This window comes from Dryobates pubescens, assembly GCF_014839835.1.
Source record: "Dryobates pubescens isolate bDryPub1 chromosome 41 unlocalized genomic scaffold, bDryPub1.pri SUPER_41_unloc_1, whole genome shotgun sequence".
Taxonomy (NCBI): Eukaryota; Metazoa; Chordata; class Aves; order Piciformes; family Picidae; genus Dryobates; species Dryobates pubescens.
Genome location: NW_026530685.1, coordinates 45,696 through 66,273, shown reverse-complemented (window position 1 = coordinate 66,273; position 20,578 = coordinate 45,696). Strand labels below are relative to the sequence as shown.

The window sequence follows — 20,578 nt, the reverse complement described above, 5'->3', positions numbered from 1 at the left end:
AGGCTTTGTCACCCCTGAAAAGCCAAAAGCCAGTTAGGGGCACCCCAGGCTGGGCTGCTGGTTACTGGGGGGGCTGGTGGTTACTGGGGGGCTGCCATCATGCTCTGGGAAGCAGCAGCTGTATGCAACACAACTACCTCTTGGGAAGGACACCACCGAGCAGCACAAACAGCGGAGAGCTACACAAGGGAAAAGAAACAAAAGCCATCAGCAGCTGTGGTGCTGCTTCCTGCACCTGCCTGAAGAGAGAAAGAGGAATTTGCCCCCTAGGAAATGAAAGGAATGGGAAAAAGAAATCCTCCCCCCACCAGAAAGGGCCAAAGCTCACCAGCACAACCCTGCTGAGCAGGGCACTCAGCTGCACACAAGAGCCTTGTCCACAGCAGCAGCAGAGGTTCATTGGCTTCCCTCAGGAAGCTCTTCTGGGACTGTGGAATGGGTTAGATGGGAAAGGGCCTCAAAGCTCAGCCAGCTCCAACCCCCTGCCACGGGCAGGGACCCCTCCCACCAGCCCAGGCTGCTCCAGGCCTCATCCAGCCTGGCCTGGAACACCTCCAGGCAGGAGGCAGCCACAGCCTCCCTGGGCAGCCTGTGCCAGGCTCTCCCCAGCCTCTCTCAAGCATTTCTTCATCTCCAGGCTCAGTCTCCCCTCTCCCAGCTCAAAGCCATTGGCCCTGGGCCTGGCACTCCCAGCCCTTGTCCAGAGTCCCTCCCCAGCTCTCCTGGAGCCCTTTCAGTCACTGCAAGGCTGCTCTGAGGTCTCCCTGGAGCCTCCTCTTCTCCAGGCTGCGCAGCCCCAGCTCCCCCAGCCTGTCCCCACAGGGAGGCTCTGCAGCCTCTGCTCATCTTGGTGGCCTCCCCTGGCCCCTCCCCAGCAGCTCCAGGTCCTCCTTGTGCTGGGGGCCCCAGAGGTGGCTGCAGTGCTGCAGGTGGGCTCTGAGCAGAGCAGAAGGGCAGAATCCCCTCCCTGCTCTGGCTGCTGCCCAGCACAGGGCTGGAAAACTGTCATGGAGTAGAAGTTGAAGCCAAAGTTCTCAACAGCAGCAGCTAGAGCTGGAGGAAAGCCCATGGGATCAGCAGCCAGCCCAGCACAGCTCTCCAGAGCAAGATAAACCACTTAGGAACACTTCAGCTTGGCCAGGAGAGGCTGAGCAGTGCTGATTCTGTGAGTCTCTGAAGCAGTGGGTTTGCTCTGGCCAACACTGCCACAGGAGTGGCTGCAGAGCTCAGCATGGAGGGGCCTGGGGGTGAACAGGACCCAGGGGGGGCCCAGGTGGCCAAGAAGGGCAGCAGCAGCCTGGCCTGGAGCAGCAAAGGTGCTGCCAGCAGGAGCAGGGCAGGGATGGTGCCCCTGGGCTGGGCACTGGGGAGGCCACAGCTGCAGTCCTGGGCTCAGGGTTGGGCTCCTCACTGCCAGAAGGACTTGGAGGGCTGGAGCAGGGCCAGGGAAGGGCAACAGAGCTGGGGCAGGGTCTGGGGAGGAGCAGCTGAGGGAGCTGGGGGTGTTCATCCTGGAGAAGGCTGAGGGGAGACCTCCTTCCTCTCTGCAGCTCCCTGGGGGAGCTGCTGGAGCCCCCACCCCTGGAGGGGTTTCAAAGCCATGGAGATGAGGTGCTCAGGGCCATGGCTCAGCCAAGGACTTGTCAGGGTTAGGCTAATGCCAGGACTCAAAGATCTTAAAGGTCTTCTCCAGCCTGAGGAATTAAGAGCTCCTGGATCCAACCAGCACCTTACAGTCCCCTGTGGGGGCTCCTCTGTCCCACCCCCCACCAAGAGCTTGTGGGGCCCTACACCACCACCCCTCCCACCCTGTCCCCTATGGCTTCCTGGTGAAGCTGCTGCTGGAGGAGCAGGATGGGACACCCCTGGGAGTCACAGGACACCACTGACATGTCCCAGCAGAAGCAATCTCAGTAACCTTATCTCAGAGCTCCTGGCTGCCTGGCAGAAACATGAAACCCTTGCCTCAATCTCTCCCTCCCCAGCCAGCTGCTCTCTGAGGACCTCAGCATGGCCAAGCCACCCAGAGAGCAGCCAGGGCTGGAATGAAGGTGGCCACAGAGGTTAGCAGTGGTAGGACACCCAGAAATCAATCCAAGCCACCCCACAAGCCAAGCAACACTTTTGGCTCTCTGCAGTGGGGGAGCAGAGAAGTGGTGACCAAGAGGGAGAAGGTGCCACCGAGGTTGGAGTTTGAGCCTCCACCTCCATCCCAGGCCAGGGCTGATGGCAGCAGATGAGTGCTGCCCCCACTGAAACTCCAGCTCCACAGGCTGGAGCTTACCCCAGGGATTCCAGGAACCAAAACAGGGCTCCATGGTTATTAATCCTTTGGGAGCTCCAGGCCAACATCAACAGAACTCAGCAGGGCTGGGAAGAAAGCTCTCCTTCAGGTCTCATCTGCAGAGCTTGACCAAAGGGCTGTGGTCACAGGGCCCCAGCAGACAAAGCCCTGCCTGAGTGTGCAGGGAGGCACATTGCCATCAGCCCCTGGGGAGAGCCTGGCACAGGGAGGCTGTGGCTGCCCCCTCCCTGGAGCTGCTCAAGGCCAGGCTGGATGAGACCTTGAGCAGCCTGGGCTGGTGGAGGTCTCCCTGCCCATGGCAGGGGCTTGGAGCTGGATCTTGAAGGTCCCTTCCAACCCAACCCATTCTGTGAGTCTCTGAACATGAGGAGAAGCTTCCACAGTGTTTGGCTGCTGGAGGCCTGGAGCAGAGGCTGTGGAGTCTCCTTCTCTGGAGGCTTTCAAGACCTCTTTGGCTGTGTCCCTGGGTGAGCCTGCTCTGGCAGGGGGCTTGGACTGGATGATCTCCAGAGGTCCCTTCCAACCCCTACACCATTCTGTGACCCTGTGGCTGAGAGCAGCTTCCCCCTGCCGCTGAAACACCCCAAAGCCTCCAGGCCAAATCAAGCAGCCCCAGATGCTTGGTGGCTTCAGCAGCCCAGGCTGGAGGCACAGAGCAGTGGCAAAGGGAAGGACTAAAGGGCAGAAACTCTGCAGATCGAAAGGACACCGAGTGAGAAGTTGTCAACATCTTCTCCTGGCACATCTCTGAGCCAGGAGGCCTCCTGCTCCCCCACAACAAACCCACCCAGCAGACACAAGCTCTTTGCTCCTCCTCAGGGAGCTGCTTGGGAGTCAAAAAAGAGCAGGAACCTGGAGCTGCTTTGGCCTCCTGCAGGTCTTGGTCCAAGCTGGAGCAACAATCATGGTTGGAAGGGACCTCAAAGCTCATCCAGCTCCAAGCCCCCTCCCATCAGCCCAGGCTGCTCAAGGCCTCATCCAGCCTGGCCTTGAGCACCTCCAGGGAGGGAGAATCCAGAGCCTCCCTGAGCAACCTGTGCCAGTGTCTCCCCTCCCTTCCTCTAAAGAACTTCTTCCTCATCTCCAGTCTAAATTTGGGAGTAGAGAAGTGATCCCCTCCCAGGAGGCTGAGACTCACTCCCAGAGCAGTGAGATTTGGGTCACTGTGAGGGATGTCCCTGCCCCTGAGGCACTCTGCTTGGTAACCAAGGCAGAGCCCACAGGGATGCAGTGAGGTGAGGTCAATCAGCACTGTGCTCTGGGGCAGGAGGAGTGGGATACCTCGGGGGGAAGGGAAAGTGAGCCCCCAAAAGACATGGAAGGGCTTGAAGTGGTAAACCCTTGTGTGTGGATCAAGCACCTCCCTTGGGCCATAGCAGCATAGCCCTCCTCAGCTCACAGCTCTCACACAGAGCCCCAGGCTGCCTTGGGTTGGGAGAGACTCCACAGACCATCCAGGCCCAGCCCCTGCCACGGCCAGGGGCACCTCCCAGAGAAGGAGGCTCTGGCAGAGCAGAGGGAAGCAGCAGCAGAGGCATTAAGTCACCTCCAGCTCCAAAGGAAGGGCTTGGGAAGCCTGCAGGGCTCAGAGGGGTGGTGGGGAGGAGAACAAACCCAAGGAGCAGGGGGTGGGAGAAGCAGCTTGTGCCTTCCAAAGGGAAGCTCAGCTCTAAGTCAGGACATGGCCTAGGTCAGGGGAGGCCCCAGAAGCACACCAGCCTCACTCACTTCCCAGCTGCTGCTTTGCCAGAGCCTCTGCCAGAGGAGCCTGGCACCACTGTGAGCAACCTGGCTCCTGCCCTCTTCCTTCCAACACTCATCTGAGGGGCATGGAACTGTTGGTGTGCAGAGGAGGCCTCAGAGACGAGCCAAGGGCTGGAGCAGCTCTGCTGGGAGCACAGCCTGAGGGAGCTGGGGCTGTGCAGCCTGGGGAGGAGAAGGCTCCAAGGAGACCTTAGAGCTGCCTTCCAATAGCTGAAGGGATCCCTAAAGGAAGTCTGCAAGCAAAAGAAAGACCCAAAGGGTCTTGGCCCTGGACACTCAGCCCCGTGCTGAAGCACCACAGCCAGCCAAGAGCCGAGGGCTCTCCTCTTCCTCACAGAAGGGGCAACAGGGACAAGGGAGAAAGCAGGAATGGGGCATGGCTGCCTTCCAGCCTGCCCAGAGGACCCAGCTGAGCAACCAGAAAGCCCAGCACAGCCAGAGCCCCCCAGCAGCCAGCCCTTCACCAACACTACAGCAACAACCACAGCCTGCTCCTTGGGGGGGGGCCCCAAATGCCTCCAGAAAGGAGGCAGCAGGGCTTAGGGTGCAAGAAAACATCACCCAACAGAGACTCAGAATGGTTTGGGTTGGAAGGGGCCTTCAAGATCATCTCATTGCTCATCTGGGTGATCCTGAAGGTCTCTTCCAACCCAAACCATTCTGAGTCACCCAGTTCCATCCCTCTGCCACGGGCAGGGACACCTCCCACTGCCAGGCTGCTGTCAGAGGCTGTGACACTGCCACCCTGGGCCACCTCTGCCAGGGAGCCTCAGGAAGGGTGACAGATGCAGATTTCAAGGCTTTGAGAAACTCATTCTGGTTTCTAACCACAAACCAGCATAAAGAAGAAGCTGTTTGGGGGCCTGTGGAAAGGGGAAGAGGGCTCCTGACTGCCCCCCAGAAGGCTGTGGAAGAGCAGGAGGAGGCACAGCCTGAAGAGCCAAAAGCTGCCTGGTGTACCCCAGAGGAGGTTTCCATCCCTTGTCACCAACCCCTCTGTGAGGATGGTGCCCAGTTCCTGCCCTCTGTCTTTCAGGTTCAGCTCACATTTTGGATCAGCTGTCAGAGCACTCCAGGACCTTCCCTTTGACTCTCCACAGCTCCAGTCCCACTCAGCAGAGCAGAGCTACCCAGAAGACATTCTGCCTTCCCACAGTATTTTGCCTCCCACAGGTGCCAAGCAGCTCTGCTGAGCTCCCCTCGCCCTGCCCAGCACCAGATGCAACAGAGGAGAAGGTGTCTGTGCCAGGGAGCTGCCAAGGAGATGCCACCCTCCCCCTTCCCTGCCTGAAGGCAGATACTCAGGCTCCTCCGGGCCCCAGCAGCCGAGCCCAGGGCCCCAGGACCTGCTGCCACCCCCGAGGCAGGCGAAGTGACTCATGGCTCAGGCTCTACAAGTGCAAGGCAGCAGAGTCAAGTTTCCCCTGGCAGCAGCCCCTCTGCTCCCCCCCACCCCACGGGCAGCACCCCCCAGAGGAGGCAGGGCCCCCTAAGCCCCTCTGCCCCCTCCCAACACCCTGCTGCAGGGGTTGCAGACTCCTTGGGCCCACGCTCACGCCTGGAGGGTCCTCACCAACCCCCCAGGCTCCTTCTGCAGGAAGAGCTCAGCCCCACGCTCACCTCCCCCGGGAAGGCTCAGCCCCAGGGCACCCCACGGAGCCAGCTGGGCTCACGCAGCCCATAACCCCCCCGTGCTGCCTCCCACACAGGCTCAGCCTGGCTCAGCCTCCTCATCCTCATCCCCCCCACCGCCCAGGGGCCTCCCCCAGCCCTGCCCTCACTCCACGGCCCTGCCCCACAGCACCAAACCCCAACTCCCACGCCGACCCCAGCCCTTCCCCGGCCCAGGTCCCGAGTCCCTTCCTGTCCACACCCAGCCCCGGGCACCCGCAGGCCTCCCCCCGCCGGCTCCTTCCAGCCCCGCTGCCCCCCACCCCCACAAAGAGCCCTCCTCAGCCCCACGCTCCCCACCCCTCTCAGCCCCCCCAGCCCCAGAGCCTTCCCGCGGCGCCCCCTCAGCACTACCCCCCCAGGAGATCTCCTCAGCCCCACAAGCCCCAACTGTCCTCTCCCCGCTCCTGTCCCGCTCAGCCCCACAGCGGCCACTCAGCACTGCCCACTGCCCCCGGGCCCCCTGCTCTCAGCCCCACAGAGCCTCCCTCGGCTCCAGAGACCTCCTCTCGCTCGCACTGCCCTCCCGGGCCCCACCGAGGCCTCTCCCGGCACCACACACACCCCAGGAGCCCCCTCCGCGGCGCCTCTCACAGCCCCTCAGCACCCCACGCCCCCTTCCCGACTCTCGGCTCGGCTCCAGGGCGCCCCCAGCCCGCGCTCCCGGCTCCCACAGGGCCCGGCCCCGTACCCGCCAGGCCGCCGCTGCTGCCGCTGCTGCCCCCCGACTCGGGCCCCGCCGCCGCCATCTTGCCGCGCGCCCTCCTCTTGCGGCGGCCACGGGCGAGCACGCGCCGCCCGCGCCCCTCCCCGCCTGCCTCCGGCCCCTCCCCGCTAGGCCCCTCCCCGCTAGGGCCCGCCCCCGCCCGGGAGGGAGCCAGGGCAGGAGCGGCCGGGGGGGGGAGGGGGAAATGTCCCTGGCGCATGCGCAGAGCGCGGCGAGGGACTCCAAAACAAAGCCGGGGGGAGCACGTGGCAGCGCCGGACGCTGCCGGCTTGCTATGACGTCACCCGGTGACGTCACCCCCACGTCTCTCCCCAGCCGGAGCGATGAGGCCGCGCTGAGAGAGAGGGGGAAGGGCCCCGAAGCCGGCACACAGACAGGCATGGGGGGCGGGGGCGGCCCCGCTACGTTACCCTCCCCATGACGTCACCTTCCCCTGATGCCTCCATGATGGACCCTTCCCAGTGACGTCATCTTCCCAGTGACGATGGCTTCGGTTCCTCCCCTCCCCGCGCCCCGAGGAGGAGCGCGCAGTGCCCCCGCGGCCCGCCCGGGGGCGCTCGCTGCCATCGGCAGCTCGGCGCTGGCTGCGTCCTGCCTGGCGGCCGCGGAGCCCGGCGCAGCCCCGGCCGCAGCCATGAGCCTGGCGGAGGGCCGCGCCCCGCGGCGCACGGCCGGTAACCGCCTCTCGGGGCTCCTGGAGGCCGAGGAGGAGGATGAGTTCTACCAGACCACCTACGGAGGCTTCACTGAGGTGCGGGGACGCGGGGAGCTGCGGCAGGAAGGGGCCGGGCGGGGGTCTCGGGGGCCTTAGAGCCAGGGTGTCTCAGGGCTGTGAGGGGCTCGGGGGCGCAGTGCGGTGTCACGGGGGGGCTCGGGGGCCCCGAGGGGATATCTGGGGATCCTGAGGTAGGGTAGATGTGGAGCCCCGGGGGGGAGGTGGGAATCACCGGGGGAGGGGCGGGATCCGAGGGGCTTGGCTCTGGGGATGTCTGTTAAGGAACCGTCCGGGACCTCCGTGGGGCCGCCGGGGCTCGGGGGAGCTCCGCGGGCAGCGCCGCAGCCGCTTTGTCCCCGCAGGAGTCGGGCGATGACGAGTACCGCGGCGACCAGTCGGACAGCGACGACGAAGTGGATTCGGACTTCGACATCGACGAGGGCGACGAACCGGCCAGCGACCAGGACGAGAGCGAGCCCAAGCGCCGCCGCCGCGTGGTCACCAAGGCCTACCGGGTACCGGCGGGGCCGGGGGCTGCCCGTTAGGACAAACCCAGGCTGGGACGAAGCTGAGGCCAGGGGGCAGATTTCCATCTTCCTCACATCCCCTGCTCCATCCCACAGGATGATTGTGGACAGGAGAAGTTTGCCTCGCATCCTCTGCCCCATCCCAAGGGATTGCCGCAGCCAGGAGAAGTTTTCCTCACATCCCTTCCCCCATCCCACAGGAACCTCTCAAGAGCCTTCGCCCCAAGAAACCAGAGACCCCCAGCAGCAGCTCCCAAAAGCCCCGGGAGGTGAAATCCATCCCCCTGGAGCTGCAGGATGACCTGGGAGACAGTGAGTGCCCTGGCACCGGCGGGGGGGGAGGCTGGGGGCAGCTCCAGGGCAGCCACCCCCGGGGGTGCCTGTGCTGAGCCGGGTCCAGGCAGTGCCCACGGTGAGCCAGGCCTGGGCAGGGCTGGGATGGGCTGGACCCAGGCGGGCAGAGGGCAGGCTGTGGGTGAGCTCCAGCTGAGCCGGGCCCAGGGGTGCCCAGGCTCAGCAGCGCCCCCCCGCGGCAGGCCGGAAGCACATGCGGCAGTCGACCACGGAGCACACTCGGCAAACCTTCCTGCGGCTCCAGGAGAGGCAGGTCCAGTCCAAGAGGAAGAAGGGAGGCCCCAACTACGACCGGCCCCTGACACAGGAGGAGCTGCTGGAGGAGGCGAAGATCACAGAGGAGATCAACCTCCGCTCCCTGGGTGAGCTGGGAGCTGTGCCCAGGGGTGCAGGGACCCCCAGAAGGGTGCTGGGGCAGGGGAGATGAGGGTGCTGAGGGGTGCAGGGACCCCCAGAAGGGTGCTGGGGCAGGGGAGATGAGGGTGCTGAGGGGTGCAGGGACCCCCAGAAGGGTGCTGGGTGAGCTGGGAGCTGTGCCAAGGGGCACAAGGACCCCCTGAAGGGTGCTGGGGGGCAGGGCAGGGTGGTGCTGAGGTGGAGCCTCCCCCTGGGGCTGCCCCAGAGAACTACGAGCGCCTGGAGGCCGACAAGAAGAAGCAGGTGCAGAAGAAGAGGAAGTGTGTGGGGCCTGTGATCCGGTACTGGTCTGTGACCATGCCCCTGCTGCCCGAGCCGGGCAGGGAGGAGAACGTGGACGTGGAGGGGTAGGTTGTGCTCACCTCAGCTGTGGTTTGTTTTCCTCCCCATGCACCCAAATGTGTTCCTCTGTCCCCACCTCCCCACCCTGAGCCTTCCCCAGGCTCTGCAGTGTTTAGGAGCCCCTCAAGCCTCACGTCTCAGGTGTGGCTGGAGCAGATCTGGTCTGCACACCCTGGCAGCTCTGCCAGGGCTTCCCCCCCACAATCCCCAGAGAGGTCTCTTGGGTTCTGAGACCTCAGAGCAGCCTTCCAGAACCTGAAGGGGCTCCAGGAGAGCTGGGGAGGGACTTGGGACAAGGGGTGGGAGTGCCAGGCCAAGGGACAATGGATTTGAGCTGGGAGAGGGGAGACTGAGACTGGAGATGAGGAAGAAATGCTGGGGAGAGTCTGGCACAGGCTGCCCAGGGAGGCTGTGGCTGCCTCCTGCCTGGAGGTGTTCCAGGCCAGGCTGGATGAGGCCTGGAGCAGCCTGGGCTGGTGGGAGGTGACCCTGCCCATGGCAGGGGGGTGGAGCTGGCTGAGCTTTGGGGTCCCTTCCAACCCAGTCTGTGACACTTAACCAACCTCACTCCAGCCCCAGCAGTGCTGCCAGGTGAGGTCAGAGGACAAAACTCCCCAAAGTTTCCACACAAAACCACTGTGGGGGGAAGCTGGAACTGCATTGGTCTTCAAGCTCCCTTCCACTGGGTCACAGATCCCAGGAGGTCAGGGCTGGGAGGGACCTTTGGAGATCCTGGAGTCCAAGCCCCCTGCCAGAGCAGGAGCGCAGAATCCCAGGCAGGTCCCACGGGAGCAGATCCAGAGGGGGCTTTGAAAGCCTCCAGAGGAGACTGCACAGCCCCCGTCCCCATTCTGTGCCTCTTGTAGCTTGGACCAAGACCTCCAGCCGGCCGAGGCAGCCCCGGCTCCACCTCTGGGCAGCGCTGGGAAGTGCTCCAGGACCTTCATCTCCTTCAGCGACGACGAAACCTTCGATCGCTTCTTCCCCCGGGCCAAGCCGCCGCGGCTGCCGGTGCGGGAGCTGTGTCCTGTCACCCACCGGCCGGCCGTCTACCGGGACCCCATCACCGACATCCCCTACTCCAACATCAGAGCCTTCAAGATCATCCGGGAGGCTTACAAGAAGTACATCACCGCCCACGGCCTGCCCAGCGCCGCCGCCGCCTCCTCTTCCTCCTCCTCCGCCCCGCTGGGAGGAGCTGCCGCGGCCGCCGCCGCTCCCCCCGGCCCCGACCCCGGGCTGCGCCCTGCCCGCCAGAAGATCATCATCAAGCAGAGCGTCCCCGGCAGCTGAGCTTCAGAGCGGGGCTTGGGGGTCCCCAAACGGAGCTTGAGGTGGCCCTAGGGGGGCTTGAGGTGGCTGTGGGGGGAGGTCTCACCCCCCCAGGTCCAGGACTTTGTTGTTCTCTTTATCTCCTTCCTCTTTTTTTTTATATGTGAAAGGGAAATGAATTCCAGAGGCCTGCAAGCCACGGGGGGGGGAGGGGGTTGGGGGGTTGGGGTCTCTTCTTTCCTGTCACCAGGAGCCCCCCTGCTAACCCCCAGGGGTGCAGGATTCCTCCCCCCCCCCACCCCCCCCTTTTCTCACAGCCTCTACAATAAAAGCCAGTTCCCAAGGCTGCTGCCCCCAGAATGGCTTCGGGGGGGGAGGGGAGAGTTAAGGGGGAGACTCGAGGGGAGAGGGGACCCCTGCAGCACCCAGAGCCCCTGCAGCTGCTCTCCTCGGGGTGGGGGGACGACACTTGAGCAGAGTCACCCAGGTAGCTGTGGGGGGGAAGGCAAAAAACATCCCTGAGGGAGCAGGGAGGTGGTCTCGGGGGTCTTTAGAGCGCTGCAGGACCCCAAGCACACAGGTTCAGCCTCTGCTGTGGTCCCACAAAGGGTGAAGTGGGGTGCCGGGGGGGGGGCGGGGGGCACACTGCCAGGGGTGCTGTAGTGCGGCTGGCAGGGCTTGACCCCACCTGGGGAGCAGGGAGGAGGTCGTGGGGGTCTTCAGAGCGCTGCAGGACCCCAAGCACAAAGGTCAGCCTCTCCCGTGGTCCCCCCCGGGGCGCGGGGGCGTGTCGGGAGGGGCCCCCGGGGCGAGGGGTGCCGGGGAGGAGGCGCCGGGGCTGGCAGGGCTCGATAGCGCCTGGGGTTATGTGATCCTGCCCCTCCCCGCGGCTCGCAGAATAAATCGCTGATCTCATGCCCTGCGCCGCCGGAGCCCTTGGCTCAGCACCGGGGCTCAGCACCCAGCCACAGCTCCGCCGCCGCCCCCCCTCCCCACGGCCGCCAGCCAGGTAGGGCCCACGGGGGTGGGGAGGGTCCCAGGGGTTGAGGGGGGAGTCTCCGGGATGCAGGTGGTCCCCCCCAAGCAGGGGGTCTGGGTGCTGTCAGCTGCTCCCCAAGGGGTCCCTCCAACCCTGCAGGGATCACCCATGGGGGCTTGGTTCCTCCTGGGGGTACTGAGTGGGATAGCTGGGGGTGGGGGTCCCCTCCCAGCCCTGGGGACTCAGCTCCTGGGGGACAAATCCCAACCTGGTCCTTCTCGGAGGGGTCTGACCCTAGTGTCAGGGCAGTCGTGGCCCCAGGGGTTAACCCAGCAGGGAGGGGGGGACCTGGGGGGGGTGGGGGGGGTGTCAAAGTGGGGCTGGAGGGGGGTAGGGGGAGGCCGAACTGGGATTTGGCCCCCAGGCAGTGGGGAAGACTGGGGGGGGGGGGGGGGGGGGGGGAGCACTGAGGGGAAAACAGGTCCTGGTGCTGGTGCTGGTGCTGGTCCTGGGGAGCACTGAGGGGACTCCAGGTCTTGGGGAGCACCTTGGAGCTGTGACCCCCACCCTGGGGTGCCCCCCGGCCCCACCAGAGCAGTAGGGACCCAATACCACCCTGTGGCACAAGGGCCATGACCTGGAAGGGGGAGCAGGATGGCACGGAGGGGGGGTCCATGGCATGGATGTGAGGGCACCACGGCACGGGGGGGGTGAGCACGGTGTGGAGTCACTCTGGCATGGGTGGGGGGAGGATCGCCCCGGCGTGGAGGTGGGGGGGTGGGGGATGGTACCTCATGCCACAGGGCATCCTTCCACCCCACAGAGCCTCCCAGCAGCTCCTCACCTCCCCTGTGTCCCCTTCCCCCCAGAGCCCCCCGAGCCCCCCGCCATGACGTCCTACCGGCAGGAGCTGGAGAAGTACAAAGACATCGACGAGGACAAGATCCTGCGGGAGCTGTCGGCAGAGGAGTTGGCGCAGCTCGACCTGGAGCTGGCCGAGATGGACCCCGAGGTGAGCCACCCCATCCCCATCCCCCGCCACGGCTGGCACTGTGGGTGACCCCCACCTCCCCACACTCCCCCACGGCTGCCCCCCCAGAACGTGCTGCTGCCCGCGGGGCTGCGCCAGAGGGACCAGACGCAGAAGAGCCCCACGGGGCCCCTGGACAGGGAGGCTCTGCTGCAGCACCTGGAGAAGCAGGCGCTGGAGGCTGCCGAGCGCCAGGACCTGGTGCCCTTCACCGGCGAGAAGAAAGGTGCCCAGGGAGCCCAGGCTGGCACACGGGGGTGGGGGAAGGGGGCAATGGGGACAGGGACGGGGGGGGGGGAAGGTGGCAGGGGCCAGGGCGCCCGGGGGCCCCCAGCACTGAGTATATTTAGCTCTGCAGCCCCAGGCTCGCCAGCGGCTCAGGTGTCCTGGGCGAGCTGGGGCCCTGCCAGCCCTCCCGGGATGGGCACCCCCTGGCAATGTCACCCCCAGAATGGGCACCTCCTGCAATGTCATCCCCGGCACAGCCATTGCCTGGCAATGCCATCCCCCTGTATGGGCACCCCTGCAATGCCACCCCCTGGCAATGTCACCCCTGGCAATGCCACCTCCAGCACGGCCACCCCCTGGCAATGCCACCCCTGGCAATGTCACCTCCAGCACGGCCACCCCCTGGCAATGCCACCCCTGGCAATGCCACCTCCAGCACAGCCACCCCCTGGCAATGCCACCCCCTGGCAATACCACCCCTGGCACAGAGACCTGGTGACAACCCCAGCCCCTGGCAGTGCCACCCCTCCAGCGTGGCCACTGCCTGGCACCATCATGCCCCCAGCATAGCCACACAACCCCAGGGAGGATCCTGTGCCTAGTGCCATGTGTGACCTGTGACCCCTGTGCCCCCCTGTGCCCAGGGAAGCCTTTTGTGCCCAAGAACCCAACGAGGGAGATCCCCAGGGAGGAGCAAATCACTCTGGAGCCAGAGCTGGAGGAGGCCTTGGCCAACGCCACCGAGGCCGAGATGTGCGACATCGCCGGTGGGTATGGCACGGGCACCCCTGGGCACCACAGCCTGGCAGGGAATGGCTGTGTGGCACTACAGCATGGCATGGGGTGGCCATATGGCACCATAGCCTAGCACAGGGCACCTGTGTGGCACCCCAGCCTGGCCTGGGGCAGCCATGGCACACCCCAGCCTGGCATGGGGCTGCCACACCACACCACAGCCTGGCACAGGGGTGGCCATAGCACACCACAGCCTGGCATGGGGCTGCCACACCACACCACAGCCTGGCACAGGGGTGGCCATGGCACACCACAGCCTGAGGCGAGGGCACACCCTGGGAGCTGTGGGGCACCTGCTGACCCCTCCCCCCGTGCCCTGCAGCCATCCTGGGCATGTACACCCTGATGAGCAACAAGCAGTACTATGATGCCATCTGCAGCGGCACCATCTCCAACACCGAGGGCATCAACAGTGAGTAGCATGGGCACGGGGGGGCACTGGGGTGGGACCCCTGGGGCAGGGGGCGCACAGGTTGGCACTCCCAGCGCAGGGCACGGCAGGGCTGTGGAGAGCAGAACCTTTGTGGGCTGCCCTCACATCTGTGCCCCTGTGCCTGGGCACACACAACCCCTGGCATGGCCGTGGGTGCCCCCCATGCCCCCCCGGGTGCCCCCAGGCGTGGTGAAGCCGGACAGCTACAGCTACAAGCCGGTGCCAGACGAACCTCCCAACCCCACGGACGTGGAGGAGACCCTGAGGAGGATCCAGACCAACGATGAGGCCCTGCAGGAGGTCAACCTCAACAACATCAAGGTGAGGGAGCAGCTGGCAGTGCCCCCCGAGGTGCCCAGGGTGTCCCCATGGGGGCAGTCTCTACCTCAGGGTGTTTCCAGGGCACCCCCAGGTTCTGCTGCCCATGCTGGGCTGGTCTCTGTCCCAGAGTGTCCCCAGGTGGTGCCAGGGTGACGAGTGGCACCTCGGTGTGTGCCCACGTGGCTGAGCCACTCTGTCCCTGTGGGGCTGCTCCCTGTCCTGGGGGCACCCCTGGCTCGTTTGCCCCCAGCCCGGAGCGGCTCCCGGGTGGCACCAGCCTTCCTCTCGTGCCACCTGCGCCCCTTCAGCGCCATCCCACAGCCTCTGGGTGCCACTCCTGGTGCCCTGGGGGTGTCCCCGGGCCCTGGGTGACTGTGCCCTCGCCCCAGGACATTCCTGTCGCCACGCTGAAGGCCATCTGCGAGGCCATGAAGGCCAACACCCACGTCCGCAAGCTCAGCCTGGTGGCCACCCGCAGCAACGACCCCGTGGCCGCTGTGAGTCCGGCCCCTTGTGCCGCTGTCCCCTCCTCCCTCTCCCGGTGCCCCCCAGGCAGAGGAGGGCACAGTCCCCTCCCTCTGGCTCCCTCCCGGGCACCAGCAAGCCCAACCCAGGCTGCTGCTGGCATCCCCACCGCTGCCCGTGGGGCGTCGATGGGCGCCAGGAGGTTCCAGAGGGTGGAGGTGGTGGTAGTGGAGCTTGTGCCAGCCTTGGGGTGCCAGCCTTGGGGTGCCAGCCGAGGTGACTCCCTGAGGTGCCACACAGGCTGTGGCCGAGATGCTGATGGAGAACAAGACCCTGGAGAGCCTCAACATTGAGTCCAACTTCATCACCAGCGCCGGGATGCTGAGCATCATCCGAGCCATGCACCACAACCGCAGCCTCACGGAGCTCAAGGTGGACAACCAGGTAGAGACTGGCACCGGCAGCAGGAGGAGGAGGTGCCCCCAAGGCAGGAGGAGGTGCCCAGGGTGGACAGGGATCTGCTGGAGGGGGCTGCAAGGGTGAGGAAGGGACTGCAGCACTGCCTGAGGAGGAGAGGCTGAGAGCCCTGGGGGTGCTTGGTGTAGAGAGAGGAAAGCTGAGAGGACACCTACGAAATGGTCATAAATACCTGAGGCTGGGGGTCAGGAAGGGAGAGGGAGAGGGAGAGGGACAGGGACAGGGACAGGGACAGGGACAGGGACAGGGACAGGCTCTGCTCAGCTGCACCCTGGGATAGGCCAAGGGGCAATGGATGGAGACTGCAGCACAGGAGGGTCCAGCTCAGCAGGAGGAAGAGCTTCTGCACTGTGAGGTTGTGGAGTCTCCTTCCCTGGAGACTTGAAGCCCCCCCTGGGGTCCTGTGTGCCCTGTGCTGGGTTCTGTGCTCCTGCTCTGGCAGGGGCTTGGACTCGAGGGTCTCCAGAGGTCCCTTCCAACTCCTCACATCCTGGGATCTGTGATATGGGAATAAACCCTCCCTGGCCCAGGCAGCTGTCTGTCTGTCCCACATCAAGAGCTGTGGGAGCGCCCCTCCAAGCCCCCTTGAGACCTCCCCCAAGCCCCCCCCCCCCGCCTTGTGCCCCTTGCTATTCCGGGGTTCCTGCCTTAACTATTTCCTGGCAGAATCGATTCTGCCTTCCAATTATTGACCCCAACCCTCCCAGCTCCTTTCCCTCCCGGGCAGTTTCCAACCCCTCTGCTCCAAGCTTGGAGCATCCCTGGGGACTTCTCAGCACGAAATCTACTACACCCCAGGAGCTGGACTTGGGGGGCGCGGGGGGGCCGGGCACTGGGGCAGGGGAGGGGTGGCCCCGACTTGCCGCCGCCGCCAATTTGCCGCCGCCCCCCCGACCTCCGTCTGCCGGCAGTGCCAGCGGCTCGGGGACTCGGTGGAGATGGAGATGGCTTCCATGCTGGAGCAGTGTCCCTCCGTGGTGCGCTTCGGCTACCACTTCACGCAGCAGGGACCCCGCGCCCGAGCCTCCATCGCCATCACCAACAACAACGAACTCCGTGAGTGCCCCCCCGGGACCGCTCCCCCCGGGCTAGGAATGGGGGCGAAGGGGAAGGGGGTCCCATGCCTGCCACCCTCCCCCCCCGGCCCCCCATGGCAGGGGGGGTTGGAACTGGGTGGTCCTTGAGGTCCCTTCCAACCCTGACAGTTTTTCTCTTGCTTCTTTTCCTTGGCCCCAGGTCGCAAGCAGAAGAAAACCTAAGGGCCCCCAGCCCCCTCCCTCCCCCCCAGCCCTCAACCCCTCTTCCCCAGCCCCATCCCAGTGCTGTAAATAAAGAGAGTACTGAGCTTGGGATCTGCTGGGATGTGTCCCGGGGTAGGATTTGTGTCTGGGGCCGGGACTGGGAGCATGGGGATGAGCTGAGGGAGAGGTCGTGGCCGTGCCCCCACCCCGTTCACATCCGGCCCTTAATCCCCGGCCTGAGCCTGGATCCCCTCGGGGAGCAGCAGGGCCCAGGGTATTTATACCTCAGGGGTTGGATTACAGCAGCAGAGGGGTGCAAGGAAGAAGGGTAACCCCCAAGCCCCCCCCAAAGTGGGCAGCTGGGTGCCCCCACATGGCACAGAACCTGGCACCCAGGGCACCCATAGCCTGGTGAGGTTGGGGGGCACACACAAGGTCTATTTATAGCTCCTACCACCTATTTATAGCAGGAGGCAAGCAAGCAGCTAAAGCCTGGTGCCCAGAGCTAACATCACTGCCAGGGACACCCCCTCCATGGGCACAGGAGCCAACTCTGGGCTCCAGAGACCCTTGGGTGCTGCCTCAGGGGTGTGGATGCCAGCTGGGCATAGCTCCTTCGGTGCCAGCCCTGGTGTGGGGGCACTCAAAGGCAGGCAGGAAAACGGGGGGGGGGGGAAACTGAGGCAGGGGAAGGTGTCAGGGCCAGGCACTTTCCAAAGCTCTGGGACAGCTGCTGGGGACAGGGAGGAGGAGGTTGGGGGAAGGGAGGGGATGGGGGTGGGGATGGGGGTGGGGGGCCCAGCACTGCCACCCCAAAAGGCCACAACCTGCAGGCAGCTGCCAGTGTGTGAAAAAATGAGTGTGACTTGGGCCAGGGACAGCAGGGGACAGGGCAGGGGACAGGGCAAGGCCAGGCCAAGGCCCACAGCAAGGCTGGCATGGAGCTCCCAGGGCTCTGACCAGGGTCAGGACACCCCCCCAAAAAACCCCAGAACTCCCACCCCCCAGGCAGAAGGCTGTGGGACCCCCAGTCAGTATCAGCCCAAGGAGCTGCCCCAAGGGCTCAGACACTTCCACCCCTGCTGCAGTTTGTTCTGCTCATGAGGGGAGGGGGAGGCTGGGGGACAGCCAGGTGGGGGCTGTCTCTGGGGGGCCTGGTGGGGGGCAGGGGGACTCGGGCTGGGGGCAGCAGCGTGGGAGGCTCCACCTCGTCTGAGTCGAAGTCAACCTTCTCATCCTTGACCCACTTGCCAGAGGGGTCCAGCAGCTAGCCAGAGCTGGGGACAGAGGGACAGACAGAGGCAGTGTGGGGTGGCCCCAACCTGGGGGTCCCCAGCCCGAGGTGGGGGGGGCTGGGTCCAGAACTCACCCCCACAGATGCAGATAGTGCTCCAGGGCCTGGCGCTGTGTGGGGCTGGGGGCTTGGGGCGGGCTGGGGGCTGCCAGCGAGGACCTTCCTTTGCCCCCTTGCTGCCTCTGGGCTGCAGCTACCCTGGGGCTGTCTGGGAGGGCAGAGGGAGGCTGCTGAGACCCAAAATGTGGGAGATGCCCCCCTGAGAGCCTGGCAGCCCTGCCCTGCCGGGGCCAGCGCAGCCCTGGAGCTGTGTCAGGACCCCCTGTGTCTGGGTGGCGCTGCTGGGGTCTCTGTGTCAGGACCCCCTGTGTCTGGGTGGCGCTGCTGGGGTCTCTGTGTCAGGACCTCCTGTGTCTGGGTGGCGCTGCTGGGGTCTCTGTGTCAGGACCTCCTGTGTCTGGGTGGCGCTGCTGGGGTCTCTGTGTCAGGACCCCCTGTGTCTGGGTGGCGCTGCTGGGGTCTCTGTGTCAGGACCCCCTGTGTCTGGGTGGCGCTGCTGGGGTCTCTGTGTCAGGACCCCCTGTGTCTGGGTGGCGCTGCTGGGGTCTCTGTGTCAGGACCCCCTGTGTCTGGGTGGCGCTGCTGGGGTCTCTGTGTCAGGACCCCCTGTGTCTGGGTGGCGCTGCTGGGGTCTCTGTGTCAGGACCCCCTGTGTCTGGGTGGCGCTGCTGGGGTCTCTGTGTCAGGACCCCCTGTGTCTGGGTGGCGCTGCTGGGGTCTCGGCGTCCCTAGTGCCGCGGACTCTCTTGCTCACTGCTGCCTCCTTGTGGGCACGGCTGGGTACTGCGTGCTGCCACCTGCCGCTAAGGGCGTGAATGGCCTCCAAAGGGGCATTGGAGGCATTGAAAGGTATTTGGGGGCCTCTAAAGGGGTTTTGTGGACATCTAGAGGTGTCAGGGGGCCTCTAGAGGGTCTCCTGGAGGCTCCCTAGGGGCCTTTGGAGGGTCCCAAAGGAGTTGGGGGGGTTCAAGGGGGCTGTGAGGGTTAGGGGTCTCTGTGGGGTTTCAGGTTTTGGGGTCCCGCAGGACTCACTCTGATTTTCGGTGTCCCTGCAGCCCCGACCCCCCCCAACCACGTTTTCCCTGTCATCTAAAGGGGTTTAGAGGGTGACAAAGGGGGTCTAAGGGACATGTAAATGGGTCTGGGGGCACCAAGATGGTGCCACCCTCTGCACGACAGCGCTGCCCGCTTTAAAACGGCTCCCACTGCACCGTCCTGGATTCCTGGTTCTCTGCTCTGCACCAAGTCAGTGCCAGCCCCTGCTGCTCTCTGGCGCTTTGCTGTAGCAGCTGTAGGACTCTGCCTTGGCTCTGCTTGTGGGAGGGTTCCCGGAGCTGGCGGCAGGTTCCCGGGGCCGGGACCGCGAGGATCCGCGGCGGGGGGCAGGGTTGGGTGCTGGGCTCGGCGCTGCCCGGAAGCCGACGGCGGCAGCCGGCACGCGGCTGGGGGGAGGGTCGGTCTGCAGCGGTCCGGAGGAGTCAGGGGGGCTCCGTTCCCAGTAGCATGAAGTGATCTCCCCGTGTGGCCCCTGTGTTCTCTCCGTCCCTCCCAGGACGGAAAGAGGCTTTGACCTGGGCTGCACGGGGTCAGGAGTGGATGCTCCTGTGGCTGGGCTGTAGGGGTTTCAAAATGAGTTTATTTTGTTGTAATTTGGTTGTTTTTCATTTGGATGGAAACCCCTCTGAACAGAGCCCAGCTGAGCTGCTTTGGTGTGAGGCTGCTGGAGGCCTGGAGCAGGCTGCCCAGAGAGGTTATGGAGTCTCCTTGTCTGGAGACCAAAACCCAGCTGGATGTGCTCCTGTGTGACCTGCACTGGGTGGTTCTGCTTTGGCTGGGGGGTGGGTTGGACTGGATGATCTCTGGAGGTCCCTTCCAACCCCAGCATTCTCTGCTTCTCTGAATAGCCATAATACCAAACCCCCACCAAGACTCCCACAGCCAGACAGAGCCTAAAGCAGCAACAGAGAGCAAGGATCCCAGGGCAGGCAGCCCCATGGGGCAGCCTTGGGGACACCACCCAAGTGTGGGATGTGCCTGCTGGAAGCCTGCAAGACAAAAATGGACAACTGCAGCAAGCTGAAGCTCTGAGGCAGCAGAGAGCAGCAGGGTGAGGACGATGTAAAATAGTGCCTGAAAGAAGCAACAGATCCTCCCCCAGAAACCAGGTTGGAAAAGTCCTTCGAGATCATCCAGTCCAACCTAGCACCCAGCACCATCTGATCAACCAAACCATGGCACCAAGGGCCTCAGCCAGGCTCTTCCTAAGCACCTCCAGGGATGGGGACTCCACCACCTCCCTGGGCAGCACATCCCAAGGGCCAATCTCTCTGGCTGTGAGGAACTTCTTCCTCATGTCCAGCCTAAACCTCCCCCAGCTCCTGTCCCATTTGTTGTCCCAGTGACAGCTACACCTTGGGGACAGCAAACATCTCCAGTTTAAGATCTGCAGGCAGAAAAATCAGCCTTGAGGGTACTCTGCAGGGAAGCTTTCAGTGCTCCTTGGCCAGAAGCTCTCAAAGCCAGCTCCTACCCCACTGATGGGACAGGAGAACAACCAAGGGGTCCCAGATGATGTCCTGTCCCTGTGAAGAGACCAACCAAGGCACCCCAGATGTGTCCTGTCAGTGTGAGGGGCCAGGGTAGGCACCAGGCCAGGGTCTGTGGGCCCAGGTGGATCCAAGGATGTCCCTCTCCACACCTCTGTTCCAAGGTGCTGGGGCAGAGCCCTGCGCTGGGAGCTGGTGGTGCAGCTGCTCCTGTTGGTAAGCAGCAAAACAATTCCCGAGTTTAACAAGACAGCAGAGGGGATAAAGAGATGCCCAGTTTAATGAGATGGCAACGCTGACCAAGAGCTCCCCTTCCTACAAGGGGCTGGAAGGCAGGGAGGGGCAGAGGGACCTCGAAGAAAGGAAGAGCAAAGGGGAACTGGGACTTGCGTGCGCTCCTTCTGTCATTCTTGGCTGGATAACCTTCGGGAAGGGCCGGGACCGTCTGTTCTGAAAGCTCTGTTGGTGCCCAGGCTGTGGGCGGGGGGAGGCTCCGCTTAGCGCCGGGGGGGTTCTACAGAGCGAGGTGGGGGGAGGTGGCGAGAAGCGGAGGGAGCCGCCGGGGCCGCTTCGCCACCCCCCTGCCGTCCCTTCCCCACACACAAGGCGGCGGCG

The 20,578-nt window shown here is 64.7% G+C and overlaps 2 protein-coding genes across 3 annotated transcripts; both read left to right on the top strand.

Moving 5' to 3' along the window:
* Window positions 1–7,077: 7,077 nt before the first annotated feature.
* On the top strand, window positions 7,078–10,155 carry VPS72 (vacuolar protein sorting 72 homolog). Its single transcript, XM_054179106.1, has 6 exons — window positions 7,078–7,218; window positions 7,545–7,697; window positions 7,910–8,021; window positions 8,246–8,425; window positions 8,686–8,827; window positions 9,689–10,155. Exons 1-6 carry the CDS (start codon window positions 7,102–7,104, stop codon window positions 10,113–10,115), a joined length of 1,131 nt encoding a protein of 376 aa, XP_054035081.1. The 5' UTR covers window positions 7,078–7,101; the 3' UTR covers window positions 10,116–10,155.
* A 1,795-nt stretch (window positions 10,156–11,950) lies between these two features.
* TMOD4 (tropomodulin 4) lies at window positions 11,951–16,182 on the top strand. 2 transcript variants are annotated; one of them, XM_054179107.1, is made up of 9 exons: window positions 11,951–12,085; window positions 12,173–12,329; window positions 12,976–13,098; window positions 13,449–13,538; window positions 13,744–13,880; window positions 14,270–14,377; window positions 14,646–14,789; window positions 15,734–15,878; window positions 16,059–16,181. In XM_054179107.1, the coding sequence occupies exons 1-9, from the start codon at window positions 11,963–11,965 to the stop codon at window positions 16,079–16,081; spliced, it is 1,050 nt and encodes a 349-aa protein (XP_054035082.1). In that variant the 5' UTR covers window positions 11,951–11,962; the 3' UTR covers window positions 16,082–16,181. The 2 variants fall into 2 exon arrangements, with proteins under 2 accessions (XP_054035082.1, XP_054035084.1); XM_054179109.1 differs by lacking the exon at window positions 12,976–13,098 and having other exon boundaries at window positions 16,059–16,182.
* The last annotated feature ends 4,396 nt before the right edge of the window (window positions 16,183–20,578 follow it).

What these genes read in the sequence shown, in the direction of transcription:
- VPS72 (XM_054179106.1), top strand. Translation starts at nt 7,102, where the DNA reads ATGAGCCTGGCGGAGGGCCGCGCCCCGCGGCGCACGGCCGGTAACCGC. An exon ending in CCTACGGAGGCTTCACTGAG is followed by an intron (nt 7,219 to 7,544) that starts GTGCGGGGACGC and finishes TTGTCCCCGCAG; the next exon opens with GAGTCGGGCGATGACGAGTA. An exon ending in GAGAACGTGGACGTGGAGGG is followed by an intron (nt 8,828 to 9,688) that starts GTAGGTTGTGCT and finishes TGCCTCTTGTAG; the next exon opens with CTTGGACCAAGACCTCCAGC.
- TMOD4 (XM_054179107.1), top strand. Translation starts at nt 11,963, where the DNA reads ATGACGTCCTACCGGCAGGAGCTGGAGAAGTACAAAGACATCGACGAG. An exon ending in CGAGATGTGCGACATCGCCG is followed by an intron (nt 13,099 to 13,448) that starts GTGGGTATGGCA and finishes CGTGCCCTGCAG; the next exon opens with CCATCCTGGGCATGTACACC. An exon ending in TCAACCTCAACAACATCAAG is followed by an intron (nt 13,881 to 14,269) that starts GTGAGGGAGCAG and finishes CCCTCGCCCCAG; the next exon opens with GACATTCCTGTCGCCACGCT.